Here is a 26,506-nt window from a genome sequence, read left to right as displayed (position 1 = left end):
TTTTCAAAGAGGATTTAGGATTTTTGCAGCTCCGATTCAAGTGCCGTCAAAATCCACGGACGGGACTGCGCCAGCCATCAAACCTCACGCCTGTACACTGCGCAGGGGGCCCCACTGGTCATCCTCCAGCGACACGCAAGCGAGCGGAGCGCGTTGCACGACGGCGCCACCACGTCACGACCCAACTGGCCAACCCCTGAGGTCAACCGCCAAAGCCGGACTCGAGCAATTCTCGTCAAACTTTTCCTCCGAATATCTCATTCCATGTTGCTACTTTCTGCATCCATTTGGGATTCGCGACCACGCGTCCCCATAGGCGCCAGCGCCCCTGCACTTGCAGAGGATTTATCCTTCCGAGGAGAGAGAGAGAGAGAGAGAGAGAGAGAGAGAGAGGTGCATGGTTTGTGGCGCCAAGAAGCCCGTTAAATATGGACATCCTGGATCACTCGGACGATGAGGAGGAGCAAAGCCGATACGCCACCACCACCAGCAGGCCAGGATCAAGGTTCGGCGCGCGGCGGCTGAAGCAGAGGTCCGGCAGCCGTCAGCGCCTGCTGCTCATGGACTGCGTTGGCAGCAACGGCAACGGCAACGGCGACGGCGCGTCAGAGGAGACCGTGCCGCTGCCGGAATACGAGCGTCTGTCCCAGTCCGCACGTCTCCCAGATGACCTCGACCCCAACACCAAGAACCTGCCTCCGCTGCCAGAGCAGCAGCAGAAGCCGGCCAAGCAGGGAGCGTCCCCGCCGCAGCCTCCGCCGCCGCCGCCGCCGCCAACGCAGCAGCAGAAGCCGGCGGCGTGGAGGCTGATCGAGTACGTGCGGTCCAGGCACAGGTCGGCCGGCGCCGGGGCGGCCGCTGGGTGCGGCGCCGGGTCGGACGGCGACTCCAAGAGCTCCGACGGGGAGAAGGAGGGCAGCGAGGACGGTGGCGAGGAGGGGAAGGACAAGAAGAAGAAGAAGAAGCGGTCTTCGTGGCTGCCGGACCCCGATCGCCGGTGGCCGGTGCAGGGCTTCTACTAGCGCGCTCTTTGCACACGCCAAGGCTCTTCTATCCGCATCTCGTCGTCGGTAAAAGTCATGACGCGTCCGTGTCTTGGTTTCCATTTTTCTTCTTCGCTTGTCCTTTCTTTTTCGTTGTGGATTTGTAACGTCATTGCATGGGGAGGACGACGGGGATAAACTTGGCGTTCTTTTGACATTTGTATTTCGGGTCATGTTGACCTTGGGAAGCTTTCGTTTGAGCGGCAATAATGTAAAAGTGATCTAGAAGTGCATGCTGTCAATTGTCAAATGCAGATCAGCATCTTTCCTCTCCACAACTTGCTAATTACTTCTTCGATGTAATGAAATATGCATAAAAATTCTGTCGACCCGCTTCAGAGCAAATTTCACAAACGTTTACAGTGCTCTGGAAGCATCATTGCATCCCTCAAACACTGTTCATTGATTGAGATGTGCACACAAACATAGCAGAAGAGTTGAAAACACGGGGCGTATCATTTACTTTGGTTATATATAGACAGCAGCAGAAAGAGTATGACAGTTCAGGTTCAGTGCAAACAGAGACGCAAGCGCTAGGCTAAATCCAGAGGATTTAGGGAGGCCTACAGTTCGTTACAGCTGAGAATGCACAGCGAAACGCAAGAACTGATTGCACAAATACTAACAGCAGCAGCTCATGCCTCAATTTTCCCTGCCTTGAGGAGCCCGACCAGCTCGCCTGAACCACGTCTTGAACGCGGCAACCAGATGTGGGCAGTCGTCTACATTGCGAGTCGAGAACCCGAGGCATTGTTGCAGCAGCTCCTGAGCTTCCGGGACGGGTAATGTGGAGATGATCTGAAGAAATACCTCCTCCAGCTCTTGGCAGTTCGATGATTTATGGAAATGCATAGGTTGGACTATGTCCCGGCAGACGTTTAGGACAGGAAGCCAGCTTCTGACGAGCTTCATCCTCACCTGAGAACAAGACAGATCAAGATCTCTCACACAGTGTAAGACACCATCAAAGCTAAAATGAATGAACTAGCATGACATCTATAAGATTTTAGATTTTATAGAGAGGCTTGCAACATTCTGATGCAATCAAAAGACTGAAGTCGCCGGTCACAGAGAAGACCACACTCGGATCAGTGCTACCAAGCAGGGTTCACAAATGCGACCGAATACCAAAAACCGGACCCCAGCTCATTCTTGGAAAACCGGAGAATTCAGTCAAATACAATCGAAATTCGTCAATTTTTCGAATTTCGAATTTGAATTTGATCGAAAACCTCTCGGTTTCTAAACGCGAACCAGACCGAATCGGTCAAAAACCGCGCATTTCGAGTGGTTTTCGTCGCATTTGTGAACCCTGCTAACAAGACGTTAAATAACTTGACCGCACATGCACACATGAAACTGGAAATGCAAATATGTATTCAAAATAAGCTTTGACAGCACAAATGCAGCAAACCAGAAAGAGTTGAAAACGTATCTTAGTTTTACACCTTACAGACATTCCAACATTTAAGCTAGAGTAAAAAACGTATACCCCGGCCCACTGAGGCCAAACCAGATAGCATAAATGAAAGATTGTAAGGAAAAGCAAGAAATGAATATTAGTGTATGTGCATGACAAAATACAACAAATGAATTCGCAGCATATGGCCAGACATGTGTTTCGACAAAACAAGCTCATAAAGTAGATGTAGAAGGCTACTGGGGCAGACAAAATATTGCCAGAAATTTATGATTATATTTGAAGGTTCATCTAAACCTAAGTGTGATTTTGGTAAATAATGACAATACATATGGATTAACAATTATGTTGAGAATTGTTACTACGTTATTCTATAGATGATACATGGTGGATTGAGCATAAATTCATTGATGAATGCCATAAAGATCAAGAGAGATGCATCGAGATCAATGAGCTGTAGATGCTCATGTGATGATGAAGCAAGAGTGGAAGAGACCTCGAAGGTTGAGTATGATCTCAATAAGATTGATAATAAGCATTTACTTGTGGAGATTAAGTGACTAAAGGTACGAGATTGTCAATTATGTTTTATAGAGTAACCTATGTGCTTTGTGCTTGAGAGTGAGTTGGAATTAAGTTCCATAAAAAGACATGAGTTGAATTGAGATACTTAATATGCCAAGTTGAAAGAGAAAGATCAAGACTAACCTTAGTGGAACAACTTACATGCTTGATGCTTGCGGTTCAAACCTTGGTGGTGAACCAAATGAAGATACACAAAGAGTGAAGTCTCCTATGCTTCGTGTGTGGGAAGATCAAGAGCTTCATCAAGGCTGATCGTCATCAATAGAAGATTAAGAGAAGATCGAGAAGGGAAGTAAGGATGATCATTATCATCAAGAGAAGAGGAGTTGATAACGAGCCTTGAAAAGCTATGAGAAGCATCGGGACTTGGATAATGTGTTCGTCAAGTCCGACAGGATTGGTCCAGGCAAAATGTATAACTATAATGTGTTTTCTAGTTTTGCCGGTCTCAAGAAGTTTGGTGGAAGACAAGGTTATATGATCGATAGCCGTACTATCAAGAGGAACTGCCGAAAACGTTGCTCGATTGTTGTGTCGAGTGCTCAAACCATGTGCTTAGTGGGGATGTGTTTGTGTTTAGAGTTCGCTTTATAAGTCCAGAGTATCTAGAAGGTGTTATAGATTTAACCCTTTATTGTTGTTGGTCTTTGTGGCGTGTGGTATGCCATGTGACATCTAGTTTAATCTCTGATGATTAAACTCGTGGAAGTATCGGATATGTGTTTCCGAAAGTTCCTATAGTGTCTTTGTTAGCAAAAGTCTATGTTTATCGGAAGTTCCAGTGTTAGGATCGGATGTTTCGATTGAAGTCGGACAGTTCGGTCTCTGAGAACTTGGTGTTCAGAGGTTGCTGAGTGATAGGTATTAGAAGTTCCAGTGTGTCGATCGGATGTTCCGATATGGGTCGGGCAGTCTGGTTTGTTGAGAATTTGGTGTTCTCAGTTAGCTATGTGGGAGTTAAAGTTCCGGTTGGGATCGAAATCTCTGGTCTTGAGCCGAGTTAGGGTTCTCGGTTAGGAGTTTGTTTTTAATCGAAAGTTCCGATGTTTGGATCGGAAGTTATGATTAGAAGTTTTCGTTAGATCTGGGTTGGTTTGTGAAGTTTAAATCTGTAGTTTTGAATTGATCAGAAGTTCCAATGTGGAGATCAGAACATCCGATATGTGTTGGAATAGGGTATAACGGCCAGTTTCCGACCGTTGGGATTCTAGGGATGGGAAGTTCCGATCAGTGGAGAATCTACCTAACGACTCGTTTTTTAGAGTGAGATATAAATACTCATTAGCCTTATTTCGTGGGGCTGGTTGCTTGGCTAGTTTTGTGCTGCTTGTGTGAGGTGTTTGAACTTGGTGTTTCATCTTTGAGTGCTCCCCTTCTCTCTCTATCAAGATTTGGTGAGAATCAAGCCTTTGTGACTTAGTGAATAGAGGGAGATATGTGTGAAAGGTGTGGTGTTTTGGTAGCCCACGGTTGTCACATTAGTTGCGTTTGTTGAGCACTCGGCGTTAATCGTGCACGAGATTGGAAGTTTGTTACTCTTGTAGACCACTATCTCCTAGACGGCTCGATGGTGGATTGCTGGCGATCTCCCTCAAATGAAAATTGTGAAGAGGCCCGAAAGTGATAGCGGAACTCACCATCTCCGAAGCGGAGGAAGAGTTGGTCATAGTTGAGACGAGGAGTGCATATATGCAACCTCGTGAGGAAAAAGGTTGACAAAGACCCAGCTCAAATGTGACCGGCTTACTCAACGGAGACGTAGGATATCGGTGAATATCCGAACTTGGGTAATAAATAATTTGTCTCCGTGTTTCCTTACACTTATGCATTACATTGATATTCACGCTTGTATGCGTGTATGCACATGCTTTGAGTTAATTTCGTGATTTACATCTAGCTGTTCTGAACAGATTGGAATATCCGATCACTAGGATCAGAACATCCGATCACTAGGATCAGAACATCCGATCAATAGGACCAGAACTTCCGATTGAGGTTTCTTATATACTTTGCTAGATTTGAATAATCTTTGCCACCCTTAGATTGTAATCTTCACATTTATTTAGGGTGACTGTGCACTAGTTGGGCCTAACATATTTAAGTTTTTTACTTGTGAAAAATACGTTAGTTTTATTTCCGCTGTAAGTTTAGACCAACTATAAAAATGGGACTAACTTTTGCAAAAACGCTTATTCACCCATCTCTAGGCGACATAATTGTACTTTGAATATTATAACTACGTGTCGAATATATAAGAGCCCCGCTTGACATTGACTTGTCACCTCTAGTGTAGAACAATAGTGAAGGAGAAATTCTTACTTATGAATCTTTGTCTTTACATATTAGTGTAGCAAGCATCATAACAAATTTCTATGTTTTCCCAACATTCCAGTTGGACATTGAGTAGTCAGCATAATTGTGGGGCATGCCTTGAGTAAAGATCATAAATGGCTTCTTAGAAAAGCAAACTAGATCCTTGAATACCATTAGTGGGGGAACATCTTCGTTTTATAAAATGACAAAATGGTGCTTGTGGTTTTAGGTGACCGGCAATGTTGTTATTTGTCAACAAACCTGAAAGCAGACCTGAGCGCTTTCATTTGGGAGGCTGACCTAAATATTTGGTTGGATCTGTCAAGCTAAAAGAAAAGAAAACATTGATAGTTGGCCCACAATCTTCCCAAATAATTTAGTCCAACTCTACTAGACCTAGCTTAAAGCCTTATACACAAGGCATGACTGCTATTTCTTTTTTCTTTGTACAATTCCTCAAGCTAACCAATAAACCATCAATCCCAAGCCTTCTATCTCCCAATTTCAAAACTCTGCACTAGGCCTCTTATTAATGAGAAATCCTATTGGAGCAAACTGATATGTGCATGAATAACTCTTCAACAATCTGTACAGATGAATTAAGTGTTTGATCCGTCTCATCAAAGCTTGCTATTCAATTGAACTCAAATTGGATTTATGCATTGTCTCCACCATCCTCTAAAAAGAACAAAATATACTTTTCTTTCAGCTCTTGACCATCCTTCAATCCAAAAACATCATTCACATACCTACAAACCAACCCTTAATGGAATGCTTCCTGTAAATTCACCCAAGCACACATGAAACGAGTCAACACCTAAAACACTTCTACAGGTTTTGTAACAAAAAAACTTGACAATACAATCCGCACCAGTCATGATTTAGAATTGAAACTTGCGTCCAAAAACGATCATCTAAAATAACTCTAACCTGCTACTCATGCAATATAGGCCTCTTCAGTCAATGAACACAAATAAACATGTTTAGGGAGCTGAACACAAATAAACATGTTTAGGGAGCTGAACACAAATAAACATGTTTAGGGAGCTGTCTTTGCTCTGTCATATGCTAGACAACACCTCAGCAAATATTGATTTAGAGCATTCAACTCTAGGATTCGTAAGCAGAATAAGAATCGGTGTGGTCGTGATCTTGTGAAAATTCCGAAACAGAAAATGAAACAAAATAGTAGTAGATATGTGAGAAAGTTGTAGTTGTGTGGCACCTAGTGTCAAAATAGTTGTAGTTTTGTGATACAAGTCAAAATAGTTGTAGTTCTGTGGGGATTAGGTCAAAATAGTTGTAGTTCTCTGAAATTTACTCAACAAAATTGTATCACAACTACAGAGATACTCACTGAGGGCATGATGGGTAATATTGAGCCATCACATAAACAAGTTGCTACCACAGAACAAAATGATCATACAAAAGTAAGATAAGAGTAAAGCCTGCAGGGATCTCAATAAATACCACCAACCAAGGAGGGAACAAATGCTCACACAGAGAAGGAATATTCAAGAAAAGAGATTATGGGCATCAAATAGAATAATTTTACAGGGGTAAGACTGTAACCTGCAGAATTTGGAAGTACCTATCCGATCAATATGAGCTCCCGGTCAGGTTTTAGCCTACTAGCTACTTTTAACAAATTTGCACTCGCTCAATCATTTATTCATTTCAGCACTTGTTCAGTGAGTCAAATTGATTCCATTTATAAGTTGGGGGCTCAAACAACTACTGGACTGAAGTTCAAGGATCACTATAAACTTCTCCCAGAGAATAATCAAATCATGTAAAAGAAATATTAACCAAAGTTATCTAGCAAAAGCCAAGAGATTAACACATCGACAGATGTAAATCAAGGATTGAGAATATGGAATCTATGGTCTTTGTGCTGAAAGTATTCATAAAAAATGGTATGCAAGCCATACCTGGCTTGACTATAAGTCTATAAAAGAACTGAACACATTTGATGCTACTTTGAATTACTGTATTAAGAGGAAAAGATACCAAGGACCACCAAGTCTCTGACTTCTATTCATGAAACCAATCCATTAACAAATCCTATTGGAAGCTGCGGTGAAGTTGAATTATTCCAATATAATATCGAATTATGTCTACATAGATACGCAACCTGTATCAACTGCTTTGCAACAGGAGCAAATCAGATGGAACTAGCCATTATTTTACTGATTGTCACATTTAGCATTGTAATGTACCTTCATAAGATATGGCACGTAGAAAAGCTCACGCAATAGCAAAACTACCGGTTAGCAGACTCACCTGCCGAGATACCAGAGTCTCTCCAGTTACGACTGAATTGGCAAGCCTGAGCGTGCATCTGGTCACAAGCATCGGAAGCCCGGGTGTCATGTTCCTCCACATGTCCGCATCATTCAGCAACTTCTGCAAATCAGTAGCCAGGGCAGCCTGGTCACTCCACAGCTTCACCGCGTTATCGGCCACCATGAGATCAACCATCCTCTCGATGAGCCAATACAGGTGCTTCACATTCAAGACCGCAGACTGTAAGTTCAGCCTCTGTATCGCCTCGCGTTCGTCGCTGTCCACCGCGACCCTGAAGTCCGGGCTAGCGTACTTCCCCATGAGATCCTTGACGGTCTCCAGGCGCGACAAAAACGCCTCGTCGAGCACCTTGTGGACGCAGTCCCGGGACGGGTAGTCCTTGAGGAGCATCGCGACGAACGCCTTGGTGGCGGCATGGACGGGGTGGCCGTGGATGGCGGAGTGGATCAGGCCGTGCAGCATCGCCTCGGAGGGCGACCTGGCGGCCTCCCCCGCCGCGGAAGAGGGGCCAGCAGCGGTGGGGGGAGGGGAGACCCTCGCGAGCAGGTCGGCGGACTCATCGGCGGGGAGGAGCGGCGCGAGGTCGACGACGCGGGCCTCCTCCTCCTCAGACCAGGGCACGGCCTCGAGGAAGCGGACGCATGCCTCGACGCAGGCGTCGAAGAGGAGCTGGAGCGCGATGGGGAGGAGGTCGAGCGCGTCGGCCGGGGAGCGGATGGCACCCGCGAAGTCGAGAGTGTGGAGGAGACGGAGCACCTCGACGTGGGCATGGAACGGGCGGGCGCAGCAGCAGGAGGAGGCGGCGGGCACGGCGAGGGAAAGGCGACCGGGAGTGGCTGAGGAGGAGGACCAGCGGTCGGAGAGGAGAGCGGCAAAGTAGCGGGAGCGGAGGAGGGAGGCGGATGAGACGTGCAGGTCGAGAGAGGGGGTCGCGGCGGCGCGAGGGTCGGTGTCGGGTTCAGCCTCGGCGTCGTCTGGGGAGGAGGGTTCGAGGTGGAGGCGGAGGAGGAGGTCGGCGTTGGGGAAGGAGAGCGAGGCAGGGGATGAGGCAGAGGAGGCAGGCGGAGGGGAGGGCGGCGAGGCGAAGGCGGAGAGGCGGGAGCTGCTCGCCGAGCGCTGGCGCTTGCGGAGGGACATCGCCGTCGGCGTCTGGTGTCGGTATTTGGAGATTTTTCCTTTCGGAGAGGGCGGTGGAGTGCGTCGGTTGCGCTCGTTCGGTTGCGCTCTTTTAATGAAAGAGGAGCGGACGGATTAGGATGAGGATTGGAGACCCATGCGGATAATGAAAAGGAAACCCGATTAAGCATTTCGAGGGGATTGAATGGAACCAAGCACAGTTTGGCGTTACATGGAAAATTTTCGATCAATTTCGATTGCATGTGTCAGCTGTGTGAGTGCCTAGACACGAACCGCCCATCATACTCCCTCCATTCCAAATGAGAGGACGTGTATGTTTTTTCAACATTCTCACAAAACAGGATGCCTAAGCTGTAAGAGCATATTAAAAAAAATTCTAAATGATTCTTTATAGCTAAATATAGAAATTTTAACCTTAAAACATATCTCCAACAGCTTCTTAATACTACTCTTAATATTTAATAAGCTTTAAAATCCGCTATCTATTTCTAGGTAGCGTCCACTCGCTCCCAAAAATCTCAAGCGCCCTTGGGCCCCACCTGTTCGTGCGTTTGCCTCCGCCATCTGCCATCCCGCGCCCACGCTCGACCGCCCACCCTCCTGCGCCTGACCGCTCGCCCATCAGCAGCCCTCCTCCAGCTTTTTCCTCGCTCGACTGCAGCCTCCTCCCTCATCGCTCTTCTTTCTTCCCACTCGCCGAAGCTCGCCTCCGCCGAACTGACCACCATCCACCAGCGAAATCCGAGCTCCACGGTGAGGTTGAGCCTCCCAACCTTCTCCCTCGCACGACACAAGCTCAAGCTCTGCCAGATTCCCCCTTACCCATGCTGCCGCCGAGCTCAAGCTCCAGCGTGGTTCGCTAGCAGAGGCCCATGACTGAGTTGGGGCTTAGCCCAGCGGCATAGAAGGAGGCGAAGGCGGTGGGAAGCCGGATCCAGACCTAGAACCAGGGTTGTGAAAGGGTTGGCTGGCTACTGAGCGTGGCCAAGCGATGGTCTGGTGCTGCAGCTTGTGTGGGATCTCGATTCTTTGCAGGTGGGGATGGAAGGGAAGAGAGGCGGCTCGAGATGGAGGGGTTTCTCGTGCGCACCGGTGAGCCTAGCGACGGGCTTTGGTCCCATGTTCTGTCTCAGTGGCTAGACAGGATATTGTGCAAAATGTAGAAATGATGGTGTGGTCCATTGTCGGTGACAGGTAGAAAGAAATATAGGGAACAAAGTATTAGAAGTCTGTTGGAGAGGAAGGTGATTTAGGGAGTGTATTATTGGGAAGACTCCCTATATGAAGATATAGGGAGTGCGTTTTAGAGAGTCTTTTGGAGATACTCTAACACCATGTTCTCTCAAAAATGTCCCTACCCTCTGCACACACGCATGCGCGTGGGCGAGGCTTTGTGATATATTAACCAAATGATTTAGGATTTCACAGCGAAGCCACCAATTGGTTAACCATTTCGTTCTCTTCCTTATTCGCAAGCTTCGTATTGTAGTTCACACAATTCATGGGACAAACCTCACTACGTAAGCTAATGACGATATGATGTTACAAGCTCTGCTACGGACATAGGCAGAATAGGGATGGCAACGGGTCGGGTCGGGGCTAGTGGAGCAAAATCACGCCCAGCTCGAAACCTGTCAGTTTAAACCTGATCCGAGCCTAAATGACATGGGTGAAAATTGGCACTCGAACCTGCACTCGCTAAATGTCGCCAGGTTTCGAGTGCTCGCACCCTCCACGTGACCGTACATCGAGTTGGAGATCTTCTACAGTGGACAACTCCTCCTCGGGCGCTTCACGTATCTGCCATTGCTGCGGACAACGACGAGGGCATCGTACCCGCGGTGGCCAATGGCTGGCACTTCTTGTTAGGGACGCAGCCACCACCCTTGCCCATCTCTGGAGGCCGCACTAGTCAACCACCGGCTCTGCTTCTCTCACTCTTCCTCAATCTAGCTCTTAGCGGAGGGGGCGGCACAAATGAAGGGGGCAGCATGGAGGCCGGCGCGGAGGGGGGTGGGCAACCGGTCGATGTGGTGTGGAGGTGGCCGGAGGGGCAAGCGGGTGGTATGGTGGCGTGGTGGTGGGGCTGAAGAGGCGAACGGATAAGGTGAGGCCGAAGGGTCAAATGGATATGGTGGGCAAGAACGAAAGAATTTGGTTTGTTGTTGTACCTATCTCGACCTCTCGAGTGCTAGGGGGAATACTAAACCCACACTCAATACAAATTGGGTACACGACCCGTCAGACCCATGGGTGGAATTTAAAACCCGAACTCGCAACTACTGGGTACAGAACCCACAGAGTCTCAAACCTACCGGGTGCAAAACCTACGGGGACACGAACCCACGGGTCAGGCTACCATCCTTAAGGCATAAGGGGAGCGAGCTCATCTCATATTCTGATCCATGTATTAAAATATCAAAAATACAATAGACTAGGGGTGCAAATTAATTAACCTAAGGGTACCCACCAACCCTCTTAGTTCAATTAATAATACTAGTTTTTTATTAAAAAATTACTTAATTTAAAAAAAATAGTGTTATTGATCAAACTAAAGATGATTGATGGGTACCTTTAGATTAACTAATTTTCACTCCTACCATCAACAAAGGCGTCCAGTGAACCCAGTGGGTCGGCTACATGTTGCTCTTGGAGGACATAGACCCTAGTGGATTTTTATTTTTTTAAATCTAAAAATTACAAATATATATATATATATATATATGTTTCATAATTTTGCAACTCTACTCTATATCACAAATTTTTTTCAGAATTTTTCATACTATTTTGAATTTTAAGAGCATTAAAAACTATATATATATATATATATATATATATATATATATATTATAAACATGTCGTATATTGAAAGTGTTGCTCTTTCAACAAACGTGGTATCTCAGATTTGACCAACTGCATCCTCGAACGTGCCCCAGGCCTAGATCAATCGTGAACCACATGTAGCTAGGGTTTATAAATTCGTTTGAGGGTTGAAAATCGGGACACGGTGATTTTTTGAAATTTGTGAATATCGTGAAAACAACTCAAAATTTAGTGAGAATTCGGTCAAATTTATTCTGTAAATTAGAGGCAAAAATCCAACAAAATCGACATTTGGTAACCGAATACAACTGAAATCTGACCGTATTTCACGTATTTCGTTTGTAGTTGAAAGCCGCTTGGTTTTATCAAAAACTACTCGATTTTATCGAAAACCGCTCAATTTTTTTGAATTTCAGTGAAGTTAAGATAAAAAAAAAATAGTTCAACCTTGTAAAATCGATAACTAATTTATTTGAGTTTCAAATCAAGTGAAACAAATTTTGTTGGTTTTCTTGTAGTATGATATGCATGATAAAAGTATTTATACTCATAAAAAAGTTTATGTGAGAAAATGTATTTGCTAAACCTAGTTAAATGCATAGTTAATTCTTTGCTAATTTAAAAATCATGAAACTAATTTTGTTAGTCTTCTTACATGATCCTATGTATTTTAAAAATACATGAACTCATAAAATAGTTATTTTAACATGTATGATTATGTAAATGTGTTGCAACTAGATTAATTCATAACTCACCATCACACCTCTAAAATTAGTGAAACTATTTTTATTAGTTTACTTATACTATGCTTTATGCAGAAAAAATAATGATATACATGAAAAAGTTAATTGCAGTGTTTTTTCTTAACATGTTCACTTTATGCTTGTGAACTTTGTGAAAAGAATATAGAGAAATTAATAAAACTCTAAATGAAGTGAAACCAATTTTAAAGATCATTTTAAGGTACGTCATACATAATATATATATATATATATATGCATGTTAAGCTTTTTTTTAATGTGATGTGCCAAATCATCCTGTTCATACGACCCATTTCAGTATATTTTTTTCAAACTTTCTCTCCATAAAATATGATGTAAACAACATTATTTTTGAAAAAAAAATCACCGAAGGCCTCAGAATTGTCTCTAGTATTTTTAGGATTTTTGTTATTTGTTATTTTTGTGAATTTTTAATTTAAAATCAAAAACTGATCGAATTCAAAATACGGTGGGACCAAATTGGCCGGTTTTTCATGAATATTAAGCGATTTTTAACGGTTTTGTGAACCCTACCTGTAGCACTGCAAGACCAAGTTTATTCGATCGGATTCCATTATTTAATTTGCCACCACGGTAGCGGGAGAGATGGCCCCAGCAAGCTAATGTATTAAAGCATAGGTGAATTACCTCATTTTTCCATCAACTTACTCTTTTGGAAGAACAGTAGGATAGATGGAGGGCGGTCCGTGTATCTATTTTAGTTTAATTGAATCAACTACCTAGTTAGTCAATTAAGTTATACTTTATATCTATTTTAGTTCAATTCAATCAACTAACTAATTACTTAATTAAGTTGTAATAGCATAGATCCACTGAATCAACTAACTAATTAGTCAATTAAGTTGTACCGTGTATCTATTTATTTCAATTCAATCAACTAACTAGTTAGTTAATTAAATTATAATAGTATGAATCAATATATATCTATTAGTGCTCTCGCATGGATCCACGAATATCTAGTAATGCTCCACACACATCCTCTATTTGTGATTCACATCTATCTCCAGTGAACTGGTTGGTGCAGTTAGTTTATTGTCATAGATCCACAGGTATTCATTAATGCTCCACGTCATGGTTAATGTACAGTAATGAATTAGTTAGTATATAGTAACTCAATATGATATTATGTTAGAATATTAAAACATAAGTGGATTGCTTATCTTTCCGGTGAGTTTATGATCGGTTTATATCACTCCGTCACATGATCGGTTTATATCACTCCGTCACATGATCGGTCATGCGAGGAATGGACGTGCGTGGCCCTTTGACTATATACTTACACATGTCTTTAGGAGCCACCTCAGGCACACGTGTTCTCGCACAACAAAACCGATCACTACTTAAAAAATTATTTTTCAGATATTCAAATGTCTTTTTACAGGCAACTCATATGATAAACTGTCTGAATAGATCCCTACAGTTTCAGACCACTTATGAAAACAAAATTTCACAAACGGCTGCTTACGACAACCGACTCTTTAAATAGAATGATTACTACAGACAGTTCTTTATGTGAACATATAGACGATTTATTATGTGAACCGTTTTTAAAAATAAAATTATTACCATAAGCACTTTCTTATGTATTAACCATCTATTGAACCACCTCTCACAATATATGCTATCCGATCTTTAAAAATTCATAAAGAAAATTGTAACGATCTACAACTTTATAGTTAAAAACCTTTTCATTTAATATCATTTAGATGTCCAAAGAACCATTTGAAATTTCAGATAGAAAAAATAAACAATTACGTATGACATTAATATCACTAATCACTACAACACGATAGAGAATTAGAGGCTAGCTTTTTACTTAAAAAAACTAGCTAATACAGCCTTAAATGACATTAAGACTAACACGACCTGCCTTAAATACCCCTACCTCAGAAGGGGTCTTTTGATACAACCATCTGAAGTTGACCTCAAAATAAGTGTGTTGCTGCAGTCTGAGTCAGCCTCAGATTCTCATTGAGGCACATAGGTTTTGCCTCGATGCTCTATGTATACCGAGCCTATAGCTTGCTGCCTCAAGCGCACTGAGGCAATTATGGCTGCTCAAAATCATACAACAATATCCAAATATCTTGACTCTTGATAACATAAACTATGAAAACAATAAACTGTGACAGATCATCCATGGAAAATAAAGTGCAATGTACATCGAACAACAGTAAACAAAAGATGTGTCATTCAATAGTTGTTGACACACAAAAGGTGCCATCTATCGACCATCCAAACACAAAAGGAAACATTCTTGTGAGTTTCTATGAATCATGTACACAAATGGTGTGGCTAATGGGAGTCTTGCAATAGCCAATCCGTACAACTTTGCAATCTTTTGCAAAAGAAGCTCGACAGCCTGCGATTTGAATTAGAAGTCCGATTAGAGCTACAGATAAAAAAAATGTTTGAGTCAAAACAAATTCTTCTAACAACAAACACAACATGCAATACTCTTTTCATGCCCAACAATTCTGCCTGACTGAAAGTTTTGGCAATAAGAAATATAATGACATAACTTGTTCAATAACAAAAGAAATATAATGACATGGACCATTCAAATAACTCAACTCTAAAGCATTGAATTATACATGTGAAAAATAACCTACATGTAACTGAAGAAAGAATTTGTCTACAACATCTATATTTTTACATTGAACGGACTAAAAATCATCTATAGCTAGTGTGCCATGCTTAAAAAATAAATAGCACTACTCCTAAACAATTCTAACTCCAGGCTAGGTGCATAGAATAGACTAGAATCAGCATTGCCAAATCAAAACTTAAGACAATAAGGCACGTGGTTTTGATTACAAAGATGCACCAGAATTACGCACGCAAGAGTCCAATGGGGAGACACATAATTTCACATGACTAAAACTAGCACCTAATCATTGCATTGTATTGTTAGAACTACTCCTAAGTTCTAGAGTCTAAACTATTTTATGCCAAGTTATACAGTAACTAGAAGAAACATCAGTAAGATACAACAGGAAATGTAATTACAAAAAAGACAAAGGAATAAATTTTAGTACAACAATGTATCAAAACTAACCTGGTACAAAAAAAATGACCACTGACAGGCTGCAGCTTGTAATCATTTTCTGATTGTCTTCCTTCTCTTCTATGTGCCACTACCATTAATTTTCCTGAATTAACAAGAATGAGTAATACATCAAAAGATTGCCACAATGACACACAGGTGAAGAGTCAAAACTGAAAACAATGATAGAGGATTGAAATAATAAGAATGCAACCATACCGTAGACACCCTGCAGTCAAATCAATAGTTATTCCATTTGTGTCTTTCCTAGTTAGACAATCATTGAGACAATGAACATCAATGCCAACATTTACATTCAGCTCATCGATTTGGTCTTTTTGCTAGCTCATCTAGTTAGACAATCATTGAGAATGAACATCAATGCTTTAACAATTTTAGTAGCTGCGTCAAAGTTGTCCAGCAACTTTACATCTGTGGGGAATGTTTCTTTGAGTAGCACTAGGAGCTGATCAGAACTACTATTACTCCACCCATTAAGGAATTTTAGATGAAGCAATTTTACAATAAACTAAAGCTTTGACATCTTGCATCCTTGGTACAAATCCATGCAAACATTAGTTCTGGATGACTCCCGTGATATGAACATACAGCACCATACCCTTTCAAGAATCCCTCACATATTAGGTGGTCACGGATTAATTCTGCATTAAGCCAATGGCAGTTCGAACAATTCTTGCAGGGACGAAGTATTTTGTTATCTTGTGCCGATCGCGTGAAAGCGAATTGAATGAATTGTGCCAAGCCTTTTTCATACTCATCTGTCCACCTATTACAGTTGCCATGAATTTAAAATTACAAACATGTTCCAATGCAATATCTCTTCTCAACGGTACTAAAATATTTTATGACACAATATTTAACTAGGTTTTTTCATCCAGCTTTTGTCCATGACAATTATAAAAGATAGTAGTAATCTGTAAAAAAAATGCATTAAATATATATATACCAAGAACATTTGCAATCAACATATTCAATAATGCAAAGTCAAAGCATCATATATCCGCATAGAACTGGACCAGAACTTGGAAGAAATTACCTTTTGCAGAAGAGGAATGTTGCTGTTGTAGAAAATAATTTTGAGAGCAAGCTCGAACTTCAGAACACAAGGCTCAGATTACTATCCAGAAACTCGCAGGTAGACCATCCTCTAGGTGCAATAGCTCACAACTTATCCAATAAACAACAATATTCATTTCAATTTGCATGGCCCTTCCCTGTCCAAAAAAATTTACAAGGCCTTAATTTGAGATATCAGTAAATGGAAGTACACAAGTAGTTCATCTGACCGGCCGTTTGACACATTATCCTTTGGGGAGCTGTATATAGAAAGTAAAATAAAAGAACAGTTCACATGAGCTAGCTCTACCTGCAATTTCTTTGATCTAACCAATTGAAAGCACTAATCACAAGCAGCAATATACAAAAAAGCACTAGCATATCATCTCCGAAGTCCGAACTGCACAAATATTCAATAGAGTAAGACTAGGAGTAGAAGGAATAACCTTTTGTAGAAGAGGATTGCCGTTGCATAAGCAATTTCAGAGGCCGTAAGAACTTCAGAACACAAATGTTGGCCCTCCAAACACACGTAGGCAACGACTTGCAAATACTCTAGCATCCAAGTGCAGCAGCTCTCAATATGCATCAAAGAACAACAAGCACTTCAATTTGCAAGGTCTTAATTTGAGAAATCAAATATTTTTTCCCAAATTTTTGCAAGGCTCTCGATATGCAAGGAACCCTATTTTTTTTCCTAATCCAGACCACAACCCTTAGCAGACCTGCGTATTTACCACATATACAACCAAGAGGAAGCTTGATTGCAAGGGAAAGATGGTAGATAGAGCAACGGAGGAAGCCGGCGATGGGGATGTGGACTGCGTGCTGCTGCTGTTGGAGGTGCAAGGTCCGGCGGCAGGAACATGGCAGGGAACCGCCGTGGTGAGGTGGGCACAGATCGCGGCCAGGGTAGGGACGTGGAGGGGAGTTGGAAGGCTTTGGTGGCCGTGGTGGTGAGGGCTGAGGTGCTAGGGGCGAGTGCCCATGGTGGAGTCTGGATACAGGTGCAATAGGAGGGCGGTTTGGATGTTGCTAACCAATTTTTATACGACATTGATTAAAAATATTATACGAGACTCTATCTATACCATATTTTTTTTTAATTTAATAGCTAAATTAAACAGAAGAGAAAGTAAATATATATCATCATAAAAGAGATTATCTTTTATAGGACCAAATCATGTAAAATATATTTTCTAAATGTTATGGATGGGTAGCGACAGTGAACTTTGGGAGAAGATAAGATTATCTCCAACTATTTCTCGTCAGGATTCAGAATTTTTTCACAAAGTTATTTTCGTTCCCTTTAGCGCTACGAGAATTTCTCTTCACTGTTCCTGTCAAAAAAGATTCTCAAGATCATTTCCTTCCGAATACAGTATTCTCTCGAAAAATTCTCTTCACGAATCCCTTAGAAAAAACCCGTTAAAAATAAGAGAAAATAAAGAGAAAAGATCGAAATAAGAAGAATATAATTAGAGACGGTGGAGATGTGAAATAGAGAGGATGCCCTGCTATTATTCCCCTGCATCGCTTGATTTCCTCCTGCCTTTGTTTTCCTTTGCGCGCCCAGATTTTTACTACGGTCGCTGCAGAGGGAAAGAGAATTTTTTTTGAGCTAAGCGAGGGAAAGGGAATTGCAAGAAAGAATATAGCGGGAATTTTAAAAGGAAAAAAAGAAGTTGTGATGAGGGAAAGGGAATTGCAAGAAAGAACATAGCGGGAATTTTAGAAGGAAAAAGGGGGAGTTGTGATGTCTGCCTCAGTGAAGAAATTGAGGCTGAGTGTTAGACTCAGATTCTTAAAATAGATTGGAGCAAACATTGTTAGCCTCAGCTTAGTTTTTGAGGCTGCTATCATGGTCTGCCTCAGATTAATTTGAGGCCAACAAGATAAGTTAGCATCAGATGGCTGCCTCGAATTCTATAGTGAGTACTTATATGGTGAAATAGTATAGACATATAAGCCCGAGGCCCAGAATCGAGTGCCACGAACCAACCTTCGAGCCAAAATATTGATTCGAAATCCGATCGGATTTCCAGAGACAGGCCGTTTAAAAAAACACATGTAGAAATCTATTATCATAAAAGATTGCCACGTACGATTTCTTAAATCTTAAATGAAACATCTCTGATATTAAATTAATACGGTTCCTTAAATAAATTGTTTTCACTTATCTCTTTTAAGCCTATAAAAATCCATAGACGGATGATCAAACACATAAAAATATAAAAACTGTTTCTATAATAGCAGATAGCAAATATATTACTAATCGTACATGAAGCAGCAGGACAGTAAACAGACTGGTAGCAGCTAATTATGCTCCTTAAAACAGCACACTAAATTCGAAATTAAGAAGCGAACTAGCTCGCAACGCCACGTTCGCTAAGCAAACATAACTAGGAGTCTAGGACTGCAACAAAGGCTGATTGATCTCCGCCTAGGTGGCGTGCTTCTCGTCCTTGAGGTTGCGCGCCTTCTCCTTCTCCTTCACCTCCGACCCCTGCGACGTGTCGTACTCTGCACAAGGTCACAGCCAGTTAGTCCGTATCACTCCTCAGCGGCTCAGCGTCACGCGCAAACTCCACCATTCTGACCGAGATGAGAGCGTGTGTGCACGTACCGGGATGGCTCGGATGGATCTCGGTGCCGGGGTGCTCCACGGGATCGTTCCCTCCGTAGACCCCTCCGAACCCCTCCTCGTCCGACCGCGTCGAGTAACCCTCCCCGAACGAGTGGGTCATCACGTCCCTACACACGAGTGAACCACTGCAAGCCATACGTAAAAAGGGCACGGGAACATGGCGCGGCGTGTTCGGGTACGTACCCGGTGGTCTTGTGCATGTCGTCGCGGGCGTTCTTCCCCTCCTGCCGGGGCGGCGGCTGCTGCTGCTTGGGCTGCTCCATGCCCACGCCCTGGTCCCCGGGCACCGGCGCGTTGGCGGCCGACGTCGCGGAGACGCTCCTCCCGCGGGACGCAGCGGCTGCGGGTAACACCAAGCCTGGCGCCGCGAGTCCACTACCGCCGAACCGGCCGAGCGCGAAGCCTAGTCCCGAGCTGCCGCTGCTAGCCACCCGAAGCGAGTAGGAGTACATGAGAAACAAGCGTACCTGCGCACGACGATGCATTCCCAGCGTCCGGTTGGGGAGCACTTATAGGCGGCCCTACGTGCCGTGGGGGACACGTATGGGGGACGCCTGTAAGGCACCGCGGGGGAGGCAGCGTGGCTGCCTGGCTGGCGCCGTGGCCCGAGCGGCGGCCGCACACGTAGAGAAAGCGCTACACGCGCCGAGCACGGGAGTGGCCTCGATCGGCGAATTCGCTGTGGAAAGCGCGAAGCGGATAAGGACGCGTCGTGTCAACCGGTCTCTCTCGCGTGAGTCGCGTCGCATCGCTCGGTGCGCGCCGCCTGGAGATCTGGGGACGGTGACACGAGCAGTCCTTCCTGATTCTGGATTTGTTTAGACTGACGTCGTGCAGGCCAGCGTTTTGCGGCAAAAGGTAGCACCTGGAGAAGTGTCGTTGCACGGAGCCGGGAAAACCAGAAGGGAGATAGGTAGCGCGCCGAGGGGAAATGTCTCCGGCCTCAGGCAAATTAAATCAAGGCTGTGCATTTGAGATTTCCACTTAGAACTTTTTTCCCCTTCTCCAATTCACAACTAGTTTCATTATTTCATTCCTCTGCCGGATAACAAAGATACTCTAGGGGTTAAGATATGAGTAACTAGTATATCGGTCGTTCTCTGCCGTGAGCTGTTTGCAAACTAAATCCTAGAACGTGTTATTCAATTCATTCATAAACTTGTAGACCTCCACCATTTCAGGTAAGAGGTATTGAAATAGAATCTTAAGCATTTACTAAGATTTAAGGGTCAGTATCTATTATCTTAATATTTGAGAAGAAAAAAGAGTCACCATATTCGCTCTCAAAGTTACAAAATCACCATATTAATCTAATATATATATATATATATATATATATATATATATATAGACACACACACATACACCATCAGTTGGAAACCCTATCTAAATTAAATTAAAGAATCAATATCAAATACGATTAATAAATAGTTAAATTTAGAATTAAAAAATACTTAAATAAAGAGTCTATGTTCTACCTATCTATTTAGTTTAATATACTCTATCGACGAAGAGCTCAACAAGATTGGAAGTTCGGAACTAACTCGGCAACAAACACGCTTGCCGTTGGATCCGTCCATGAGAACATGCGCTAGCCACCGGGGCCATCGGGTCTACTTCCGTGGTTGGTGCGCTCACATCCAAGGTCATCGAGTTAGCATCGGCAGCATGTGGAGCCGCAGTGCTTGCTGCATTCACAATCTAAGAGGGACACGCCCGCCGCCGAGGTTATTACGTGTAGGATCGAGAATAACGATTGAAGGAGAGTAAATAGATGTTTTAAAAAAATAAAATAGATGGTTTTTTTTTCTATTTTATCACCTAACGCACCTCATATGAGAGTCACAACAAGGTGCAACAAAAACACAGCAGAAACTCGACAAAAAGACGCACTCAAATAATACTGAAAGATCCAACGACAAGGAAAAATGCATTGCTGAACTTCTAGGTCAGAGTTCTCTGTCACGAAGTGATACTTCAATTTAGAAGTTCTGGGTTAGACAGAACAACAACTCAAAATTCAAAATCCATATTTACAAATCCAACAAAAGATGGATCTCATAGTTAGAATTGAACACTAGGTTCGACACTATGACTCATCCCATAGAAGTCTTGAAACTTGAGAAGAATCACACAAAGATCAAAAGATGAACGTCGGGTAAAGACGGCCTCTAAGTCGCTGGATTAGAGGCAAGGTAATTCAATACCTAATTGTATATGTTTTGTACGTGAATTTTATGCCTTTAACAACAAGAAAGTCAACTCCAACAAGACGAAAACTTTCAGCTCAAACACAAAAACGAAAATCGCAATTGGGAATGAAAAACTTGCAAAAGCGCAAGGGAACCAACAGAGGAAAACTAGAAGAAGAGGAAGCCAAAGCACATGTAAAAATATTAATTTATTTACTGCAGAGGTCAGCCATATTTTAGACGGATTACAGAGTTTTTGCATACAAAAGCTTATACCTAATACATATGTTAAGCACTCATCTCACTCCTCTAAAATCCTAGCACAAGGCTCTCATACGTGTGGCATAAGTGGCTCATGGTTAAGGGGCTTAACTAGCCCTCCTCTCTATTTATAGTCTAGCCCTCTATTTATAGCCTAAGTTCCTTACCCTCTACGTTTCTTAGCTTATTCTCAAAATATCTCTCTTATAGTACATTTCTACCTACCACCAAGAATATTTTGGTTCATTTTCTCCTCCTCAATTGAACGACTGTGGCGTCTTCATAGCTTAGCTTTACCGCGACACAAGCTTCGCAATGATATCACATACACTTCCATCCTTCCCACATTTTTAAGGCCAAACCACAAAATCCCTTGCACGCTTCTCAAGGCATGACTCACTGTCACTCGTTTGACCTCAAGTAAGCATCTCGATGTAGACACGCGTACTCCGTATTACGACCTTGATTGTCGGCAAGTGTAAGGAACTATCAAAACAATATTCCAATTAATCATTAAATTGATTATTTATTTAATCATGACTTTAATGATTAATCAGAATACCACTGTAGTAGTCCCGACACGTGTATCTAAGATTGGAACACATGCTGTCGGAGGATGAACTCCACAAGCGGGGATCCGGAGGAACCCCTTTGAGATTCGGCCAGGGGATGATTCTGAATCTACCTCGTACGTGAATTAAATGAGAGTAAATGAAATGCAGGCGGGATAGATGATGGGATGCTAGCGGAAATAAATGCTCACGGGATTTTAGACAGGTTCGAGCCGCACAGAGCGTAATACCCTACTCCTGTGTGTATGCTATAAATGCTCTGGGAATACCTCTCTGAGGATTTATTGTGTTACAAGGATTTCTGTCTAAGTCTAGAACTCCAGGAAGACTGTCTTCGTTGACTTGTTGCGTCTGTTGAGCTTCTTGAACTTGTCTTCGTCTGTAAGACTTGGTCCTCCAGAACTTGTTCTCGTCGTCGGGGTGCACCCCCTCCTTTTATACCGTCGGGGAGGCTTGGCGTGCCCAGAAAGGAGGGCGCGAGTCCCAAGACGTCATAAATGGAAATCAATCATCATGGGCTGCAGCTTGATGTTACGGGGGGAAGGGGTTGAAAATGCGCCCCCGTCTGGTCCTGTCGCCATCATGTCACTTTTTAGCAGGTGCAGCAGGGGGGCTCACTGGGCAGCCACCGAGCAACCCCGCGTGCCCATCCGGTCAGAGCGAACCTGACACAGCAGGGCGGCAGGCGATATGCCTCGAACCCTGCGACGACATCCCGAGACACGCCGGATGACGCGTGATGGGACCCGCCGCATTAAACGTCCCCACGCCTCCCTGCTAGGTAGTGGCAGGGACTGACAGCAGGCGTGGGGGGAGTGGTTGGAAGTGACAGGCTACGCTCCCTCTTAAATGCAGCATCGGACCTCTCACCAATTGACACCTCACCGCTGAGTCCTTGTGGGGTCCACCGGCAAGGGGTTTCTCAGGTCATCGGGGAACTCTGGGTGCTCGGGGACTACTGTTCATAGCCCCGAGCGCCCTTTCCCAGAACTGTGTTTGCTTGGGTCCTCGGGGAACTCGGGTACTCGGAGGCCACTGTTCATGGCCCCGAGCGCCCTCTCTCGAAACTTGTACTTCTCGGGTCCTCAAGGAACTCGGGTACTCGGGGACCACTGTTCATGGTCCTGAGCATGCTCTCCCGGAACTTGGTCTTCTCGGGTCCTCGGGTACTCGGGGACCACTGTTCATGGCTCCGAGCACCCTCTTCCGGATGTTGGTCTTCTCGGACCTCGGGGGAATAGTCCCCGAGGGAAGGCGCCACGTGGTATTCTGCTGTTCTAGCCTCGGGACTCGGGGACCTCTGGTTCCCATGTCACCGACACATGCCTTTCCAACATATCACATCACAACAAAGCTTAACAAAGGGCGGGTAATTAAATTATATTATAAGTTCTTAAGCATTCATAATTTATTATAATTTACAGCAAAAGAGAGCTAGGATGAGACTGAAACTAATCAACTCCTAGGCAAAGGAGAACTATGCAACATAAACTAAATCTATAAATAACAAAAGGAGAATGGAGCCATATGACCTTAGGCTCTATCACAAAAGCACGACATCCGAGTAGTTGCCTACTCATACCTGCCACCACCCTCGACGGACATGAAGTAGCCAAAGATCAGCTCCTCCTCACCTATGTGAGCATCTAGACTTAACCAACACAACTATCTAACCCATAACCATCAACTGAGCATATATGCAAAAGGAATCATAGTAATAACATATGTAAAAAACCATCTCAATCCAACAACTACCTCAAACCAAACTCGCAACTCTACAACTACTGCAAATGAACAAAAGCATTCTCATGACCGAGAGCAATACATTTCGAAATGTTTTCACACCTTGCAGGGATACAACTTTACCCACAAGGCTCGAGAACCATACTGCTTGAATGACCACACAAGTCCACCCAAGGGGGTACTCGTGCTAACCTTTCCCAATAAGCCATAACTATTTGAATTAGGCATCGCTCGGTGTAGATCCCACTTAGGTTAGCTCCCAGAGCAACCTTAAGTATCTCTTACAAGTCCGTCTGCTCACACTGTCGATGTGCAAGCTCAAATGATCATAGCTACAGAGGTATTCGACCTATCTTATCATTAGATCGATATGTGGTAAGTACGATAAGTGCTATAGCCGACTGCAACAATGATCGGTGCTTAAGCAACACAACCGATCTACAATATCCGGTTTCCTCCCCCGACCTACCCCGGGGAACTCCACATCGGGGCAGGAGAAACACCCATAACACCACTCACATCTCGCCTCATCGTCACTACTTATTCAACTCACACCATCAACCTAACATGATTATCAATGTGACATTAATTAAAGCCTATAGCTCGTGAATGTGGGTTGAACCACCGCTCGACTTCTACCGAAGAATCTATGCATGGCTAAGTATTTCGGTTAACTTTTAAACTAGACCATCATCAAGTTAAACCTTGGTTTTGGAGAAGAGGATTGTACCAAGAAACAATGAAGCTATGGTACAGTGGCTAGTCTAGTGGGAGAATCTTTGTGAGAGTGATTCTACTTGTGAATATGCTAAATTTATCTAAAGTGTCTTTCCGAAATTTAATCCTTGAGGACAAGGATCCTTTCAAGGAGGGGGAGCTGTCAGGTCGTTGAAATTCAGTTTCGCCAGGTAAATTAGCATTTGTATATTCCTAAAGCCAGCGATCAATCTGAGAGGAGCGAAGTGGTATGACGGGATCTCAGATGTCCATTTCCATTAAGCGATTGCAAGAAGGTGCGAAGTCTTCAAACAAGGTGGATGGCTGCTATTTGAAGTCTTACTGCTGCGCCCCACCCGGTGCCCTTCGCCACGGGCTACTTCTCCTCCTCCTCCAATGCCACCTCCACCGCCTCTCTCCCCACCTCCTACGTGTCCCCGTTCGGATACACACCGCCTAGCACCTGGGAGAGCACGATCCCGCAAACTGGAACTTGATCCGGGCATGGATGAGATGGATCCGAAGAAAGGAGTTCGATTTGGGAGGGTCAGTCGTGGATTGTCATCGGTTGTGTTGTCCTTCGTTGGGTGGTCGTATAGGATGTCGTGGAGGTTGGGCCTGACGCACTCCATCACTCACATCCTCGCCCGTGCCGGGGTTGATGGCGAGTGCGTGCAGGTCAATGAGGGCAGGGTGGCCAAGCAAGCAACATCGCCGCCGCGAGTGAGGGTTGCCTCGTGGTCTCGGGTTCTGGCGACCATGGCAGTGGCCACCCCCGGGCAGCTCAATCTCGATGAGGCCCCATCTTGGGGTTCACGCAGCGTCATCCTGGGGCACCTACGAGCAAACCCCACCTCCCCTATCTGCCCTAATCGATTTGGTGACTACTCTAATTGCCTGCCTCCACCGCCACCATATCTGCACCGCGATATCAAGCCCTCCAACCTCCTCATCGAATTTGCGCGCTGCATCAAGATCGCCGACTTCGACGTCAGGTGCATCCTCAACCAGACCATGGACCCCTGCAACTCCTCTGTCGGCACCATCTCCTACATGAGCCCCGAGCGCATCAACACCGACCTCAACGACAGCAAATACGAAGACTATGCGAGCGTCATCTGGAGCTTCGAACTCAGCATTCTCAAGTTCTACCTGGGCAGGTTTCCCACTTCCCCTTCGGGGAGAATCTCGGCAAGCAGGGGTACTGGGCCCCGCTCATGTGCGCCATATGCTACTCCGATCCGCTGGAGCCACCTCTCACCGCCTCGCTGGAGTTCCGAGGCTTCATCAGCTGTTGCCTCCAGAAGAATCCGGCCAAGCAGCTCATGGCTGCGCAGCTGCTACAGCACTCATTTGTTGTCGGGCCGCAGCCGCAGCCCCTCGCTGCTCCGCCATCATGACAACCATTTGGGATTGGAATTACCGTGGATCTCAATGCAGCCTTGGTTGTAGTGTCACGTCCAATCCGGCATCAGGTGGATGGATGGAATTGAGGTATGAAGGGAATTCATCTTGGAAAGGTTGTCCTAGCACAACTTTTCTTTTATCTGAAATGGGGACAAGGCCACTGCCATCTTACCATTTCATAGTGGTGAAATTGCAAGCAGGCAGGAAAAAGTTTTGCTTGTTGTCCTATGAAGTAGAAGACCCTAGATATTTTATTTAGATGTAATAGTACAGGTGTGGCCTCTTCACTGTATAACAACAAATAAACACGTGCACTGTTCTTTGGAAAGGCAAAACTTGCTTTTGAAAAGTTTGTTTTGACGAACAAAATATGGATTGGTAGAGCACTAGCATTATTTTTTTCTTGAATTATTGAAGCTGATTAATAGTTTCCA

The 26,506-nt window shown here is 44.1% G+C and overlaps 3 protein-coding genes, 1 long non-coding RNA gene and 1 pseudogene across 6 annotated transcripts; 2 read left to right on the top strand and 3 right to left on the bottom strand.

Moving 5' to 3' along the window:
• Positions 1–255: 255 nt before the first annotated feature.
• On the top strand, positions 256–1,297 carry LOC133913195 (uncharacterized). The gene has a single exon (XM_062356267.1). It carries the CDS (start codon positions 429–431, stop codon positions 1,020–1,022), a length of 594 nt encoding a protein of 197 aa, XP_062212251.1. The 5' UTR covers positions 256–428; the 3' UTR covers positions 1,023–1,297.
• Positions 1,298–1,480: 183 nt separating this feature from the next.
• Positions 1,481–8,892, bottom strand: LOC133913194 (BTB/POZ domain-containing protein At1g63850-like). Its single transcript, XM_062356266.1, has 2 exons — positions 7,645–8,892; positions 1,481–1,961 (listed from the first exon to the last, which is right to left on the bottom strand). The coding sequence occupies exons 1-2, from the start codon at positions 8,803–8,805 to the stop codon at positions 1,686–1,688; spliced, it is 1,437 nt and encodes a 478-aa protein (XP_062212250.1). The 5' UTR covers positions 8,806–8,892; the 3' UTR covers positions 1,481–1,685.
• A 5,621-nt stretch (positions 8,893–14,513) lies between these two features.
• Positions 14,514–17,529, bottom strand: LOC133911224 (uncharacterized). 2 transcript variants are annotated; one of them, XR_009908624.1, is made up of 5 exons: positions 17,271–17,529; positions 16,980–17,110; positions 16,514–16,691; positions 15,469–15,723; positions 14,514–14,772 (listed from the first exon to the last, which is right to left on the bottom strand). It is a non-coding gene; the product is annotated as an uncharacterized LOC133911224 (long non-coding RNA). The 2 variants fall into 2 exon arrangements; XR_009908623.1 differs by having other exon boundaries at positions 16,980–17,529.
• A 1,154-nt stretch (positions 17,530–18,683) lies between these two features.
• On the bottom strand, positions 18,684–19,680 carry LOC133911223 (uncharacterized). Of its 2 annotated transcripts, none has more exons than XM_062353430.1 (3): positions 19,364–19,680; positions 19,160–19,305; positions 18,684–19,056 (listed from the first exon to the last, which is right to left on the bottom strand). In XM_062353430.1, the coding sequence occupies exons 1-3, from the start codon at positions 19,663–19,665 to the stop codon at positions 18,977–18,979; spliced, it is 528 nt and encodes a 175-aa protein (XP_062209414.1). In that variant the 5' UTR covers positions 19,666–19,680; the 3' UTR covers positions 18,684–18,976. The 2 variants fall into 2 exon arrangements, with proteins under 2 accessions (XP_062209414.1, XP_062209415.1); XM_062353431.1 differs by having other exon boundaries at positions 18,685–19,056; positions 19,160–19,287; positions 19,364–19,679.
• Positions 19,681–19,723: 43 nt separating this feature from the next.
• On the top strand, positions 19,724–26,065 carry LOC133910746 (mitogen-activated protein kinase kinase 4-like; annotated as a pseudogene).
• The last annotated feature ends 441 nt before the right edge of the window (positions 26,066–26,506 follow it).

Source organism: Phragmites australis, chromosome 3, assembly GCF_958298935.1.
Source record: "Phragmites australis chromosome 3, lpPhrAust1.1, whole genome shotgun sequence".
NCBI lineage: Eukaryota > Viridiplantae > Streptophyta > Magnoliopsida > Poales > Poaceae > Phragmites > Phragmites australis.
Note: the sequence above shows the minus strand (reverse complement) of the source record. Positions and strands in the feature narration are given on the sequence as shown.

Coding starts and splice junctions, on each gene's coding strand:
- LOC133911223 (XM_062353430.1), bottom strand. CDS start 19,665: ATGCATCGTCGTGCGCAGGTACGCTTGTTTCTCATGTACTCCTACTCG. Junction 19,306..19,363: donor GACATGCACAAGACCACCGG/GTACGTACCCGA, acceptor TATGGCTTGCAG/TGGTTCACTCGTGTGTAGGG. Junction 19,057..19,159: donor GATCCATCCGAGCCATCCCG/GTACGTGCACAC, acceptor GACCTTGTGCAG/AGTACGACACGTCGCAGGGG.
- LOC133913195 (XM_062356267.1), top strand. CDS start 429: ATGGACATCCTGGATCACTCGGACGATGAGGAGGAGCAAAGCCGATAC.
- LOC133913194 (XM_062356266.1), bottom strand. CDS start 8,805: ATGTCCCTCCGCAAGCGCCAGCGCTCGGCGAGCAGCTCCCGCCTCTCC. Junction 1,962..7,644: donor AGACTCTGGTATCTCGGCAG/GTGAGTCTGCTA, acceptor TCTTGTTCTCAG/GTGAGGATGAAGCTCGTCAG.